The 4,230-nt window shown below is 37.3% G+C and overlaps 1 protein-coding gene across 1 annotated transcript; it reads left to right on the forward strand.

Annotated features, from left to right (window-relative positions):
• Nucleotides 1-975: 975 nt before the first annotated feature.
• On the forward strand, nucleotides 976-3,897 carry LOC136816395 (uncharacterized). The gene is made up of 5 exons (XM_067072723.1): nucleotides 976-981; nucleotides 1,539-1,881; nucleotides 2,632-2,718; nucleotides 2,909-3,318; nucleotides 3,805-3,897. Exons 1-5 carry the CDS (start codon nucleotides 976-978, stop codon nucleotides 3,895-3,897), a joined length of 939 nt encoding a protein of 312 aa, XP_066928824.1.
• Nucleotides 3,898-4,230: the final 333 nt, after the last annotated feature.

The following is a 4,230-nucleotide window of genomic DNA, read 5'->3' on the forward strand; positions in this document are numbered from 1 at the left end:
AAAATATCGAAATCGAGATCAATAATGTCTCATAAGAGGCGATTCTTTTCTTTAATGATTAGATACGAAAACTCTATATGATTTTTGATTTCCATAGTTGCCTTCAGGGCTATTTTCCCTCCCTAGAATAATCCTTCCTTACTATGAATTTTCCTCTCCAAGCAAAGGGCCTTTGCACTCCCCTGGTTAGCTTTATCTTGGAAGAAAACTAATCTCAGTTCAGGCCCGTAGCAACCCGGGGATGGGGGAGGGCAGCAGGGGCAGTTGCCCCCCCCCAATAATTTTTCAAAAATAATTTTTGTCATTGTTGTCTTTTTTGTTTTGATAAAATAATTGAACGTGCCTGCTCGACCACCGAAAGATAGTTATTTTTCCAGGTTGTATATGGTTAAAAAGTTAGCTATGATATTGTTTCAATCTGTTGTCGGAAAATAGTTCAAAAATAGGGTCTTTTTATCTAAAAATTCTAGAAAATTCGCCAGGGCCAGCCCTGGACCCGTTGGGGGGCTACGCACCACCCCAAACTTTTATGCCCCCTCAATAATAAATTGCTCCCTACGGGCCTGCAGTTAGATATAAGATATTGGAGAGAATCAATGGTACATTGAACGTCTTTGACCTAAGCAAATACCGAAACTTTCAATATTATCAAATGATGTTCGCACGTGACGATTCCAACTTGCTTGAAACGGAATGAAGGCATTCTATTGGTTTGAAGTGACGTAAAACTTGAATTTAACCAATAGAATGGCTTCATTCCGTTTCGGTGTGGAACGGAACAGTTGCGTGTGAATATGGTCTAAAGCTTTTTAAATTTTTAAGAAAATCACTTTCTAACATAACTCTAGGTCACTTATACTTAACTTTTTTTCATGGATCATATGTTTTTAGTCGTTTCTACTCTATCCTCCATCAAACAAACCCCTGAATTTTATGAGGTTTTCGGGCTTAAATGTTCTTGTTATATTAATTAAAATGGAAGTATGTACTTCTCAGTATAAACTGTTCTTAATTTGTTCTTAGGTTTTGGCCAAATTTCGGTATTGTATTTTTATAAAATTGTTCGTATAAAAAAGCGTGTAAGGCAAGGCATGGATATTACTCTAAGTAGACGCCAAAATAAAATGGGCTTTACTTTTGAAACTATAACTGTAAATCACTCCCTTGACACATTTGTTAGCATTTGAAGACTGAATTTTGTCTTTGATCAGATGAGCAGTGAAAAATTACTGTAGGGCTAATACCATTCCTTTTGAAAGCAAATTCAACTATGTGTTTGTTTTGCTGCGGTGGCACTTTAATTAAAGTTATGGCTAGTATAATTCTTTTCTGCTGCGTGTGACGATGTAGCAGCTGACTGTGAATTTGTAAAGTATGATCCTGGACAATGCTTGATGCCAGATATCCAGAACGAATATAGAAAATCCTGCAATTTATGTCGTAATGTTTTCATAATTCACTTTTCAACCTTGGCTAATCGCTTCACACATTTGAACTTAGACTTCAAAGTAAGTTCGGTTATTGTTTATCATTTGAAGGTAAAAAGAAGGAAACACTTTACTATTTTATCAGCTACACCTGCACCTTCAACTACTGCTGCCCCTGCTATCACCACTGCTGCTCCTGGAGTAACTACTGCCACTCCTGAAATAACTACTGCCGCCCCTGGTGTGATGACTGCTGCCCCTGGAGTGACAACTGCTGCTCCTGGAGTAACCACTGCCACCCCTGGAGTAACCACTGCTGCCCCTGGAGTGACTACTGCCGCCCCTGGTGTAACCACTGCTGCCCCAGCAACCACCACTACAGTTGCTCCAACTACAACAACTGAATTCACATTGCCGCCAACTGAACCAGGAAGTGATAGCTCAACTTTGGTCGGTAAGTTTTAGGAACTACCGATTCTTTTCTTTATCTTCCATAAGATGCCGATACATTTATTGAATTAATAATTGTTTCTCTGATTGCTGATATTTACATGAGAGTGAAAATTATCCTCACACCTATTTTAGATTTTTTACTCTGAGATTTGCTAAATAACTTTTTAATATCATCTTTTCGACCACTTTATAGTTCCCCATGTTTGATAAATTTTGAAAAAATATTTTCTAAGGTTTTGTCGTTTTCCTATTTCATGGGTGTTGACCATTAAAAATTTCTTATAAAAGCTACACTTTTATTTCAGAGGAATGCTCACCCGGGGGGGGGTACTGTGTTTGTACTGGCTTTTAAAATTGCACCTTAACAGTGCAGCAAAAATTAGTGAAAATCATACCCTTAACAGTGCATTTTCCCCCAAATTTTCGATCCCTTTCGTGCAAAAAAATGGTCAAAATTTTAGCATTTTTGGTCAAAATATCTAAATTTTTCAAAAATTTTCTGAAATTTCTACCCTTACAGTGCATCTCTAGTTTTTCCGACCCTTACAGTGCATTTTAAACATATTGGAAAAGGTACCCTTAGGACCTGCACATTCCCGTCGGTCCTTTTGCCCAGCTGCCGCCCCCCCCCGGTATGCTCATCAAAATAAAACTACCTTGTATCTTATTTTTTGGCAAAAAACGTCGACGAATGTTCTTCTACCTATAAGATGTACTCAAAAGGTTCAGACTTTATCATTTATTTTTTCAGATCAAGATTTGACAAGCACGTCGAGCAGTGTTCATACCAGCAACGGTTTTTCTGTCTCCTCTGGATCCAAACGAAGAAGACGAAGAAGTAAGACATAATAATTCTTTTCTTTCTTTATTTCATCACGCATTTCTTAATACATACCTATTCTTTTTTCACCGTTCAACAAATTAGAACATACCTGTATTAATTATCCTTTGTACACCGAATTTATGCTTTTTCAGGTGCCCTTGTGTTTTATTTGAAATTCATATTCTTATAATTTTTTCGTTTTCAGGAGATATTATGACTTCGACTGCTCCACCAGCTACCACCCAAACTACCACTTATGCACCTACTACTACACCCTTCCCTGCCCCGTCTATTTTCCTTCGACTTGGTGGTGCCGCCACTGGTGACGTAAGCACTACTACCATTCCAAGAAACATTGTGGAATCGAGCTACAATTACCAATGCAATGGTATCTTCGGAAACATCGACTGGGCAGCACTTTGTCAATCTCAGAAATATTGTTTAAGTTTCGTTGTTCGCCGATCATCACACATTGATTCTCCAACGACCACTATTGCAACTCAAACTTTCACTCACTACCAAGGCGTCTCCAAATCATACACTTCCACTGATTTCCCAAAAAACCAATGGCTTCGTATCACTCAAGACATCAATGGCAAATGTGACCAATTAACCGTGAGTACTAGATTACAATTCATTTTATAAGAATCTTGAAACGCTTATATCCATTGCCAAGGTTCCCGTAAATTATGCAAAATAGGGTGAAGAAGCTAATGCACGTTTTTCATAAGAACATCCCAAAACTTTGAAGCCTTTTGATGTTCTTAACTTTATTAGTTTTAAGCCTAAAATGCTCTTAACATTTTCTTATTTTCACCATTTTGTTAGTATTTTTGTCCATTTTTCTGCGACATAGAGTGTTATACAGTTTGCAAAGCGTTATAATGGTTTTAATTTGTTCTTGATATTTTGGCCATTAAAGCAGTTTTATAAAGAGTTTTCTGACTTGAAAACAAAAGAATTTAAATCCCCGTTCATAAAAAATATGGGAATATGAACCCCCATCGAGTTTCAGTCAGTTACTTTTCCCACTGACTGAAGAAATGTTACGAAGTCTGTGAGAAGGGGATGTTTATAAATTTCCGCTAAATCTTTTTTCAGGGAAAACTTGAGGTGTCGACAGCCCCGACCGACTTTTTCGACGTCGGATCATTTGCTGTTCATGGAAAACCATGTGCTGAAGTTCAATTTTAAATTTTCGTCATATGTGCCATGATTGACAACATCCCTGAGAATATAATTCAACATCACTAATAAGAATAAAGAACCAAATATGGAGGATATCAACGGTATTTTTAAGTTGTAATTGAAAACTTCCGGCTTATCCGGAAGAAAATCGTACACCAACACCCAGACCTGGCCTGATTTTCTGACCTTATGTTAAACTTTTGGCATGTAAATTGGACCTCTCCAACAACAGTTATCCGGTTATTATTTTAATCGACCAACACTCCTCCACTGATTTCTCGAAACAGAATATTACTCATCACCAAATATTATATTTTTCATTTCATTTATATGAGCTTA

This window comes from Clytia hemisphaerica, unplaced genomic scaffold (genome assembly GCF_902728285.1).
Source record: "Clytia hemisphaerica strain Z4C2 unplaced genomic scaffold, Clytia hemisphaerica genome assembly, whole genome shotgun sequence".
NCBI lineage: Eukaryota > Metazoa > Cnidaria > Hydrozoa > Leptothecata > Clytiidae > Clytia > Clytia hemisphaerica.

Excerpts from the sequence above, each read along its gene's own strand:
- LOC136816395 (XM_067072723.1), top strand. Across the intron at positions 2,719-2,908 it reads CAAACGAAGAAGACGAAGAA|GAGATATTATGACTTCGACT; the intron begins GTAAGACATAAT and ends TTTCGTTTTCAG. Across the intron at positions 3,319-3,804 it reads GCAAATGTGACCAATTAACC|GGAAAACTTGAGGTGTCGAC; the intron begins GTGAGTACTAGA and ends ATCTTTTTTCAG.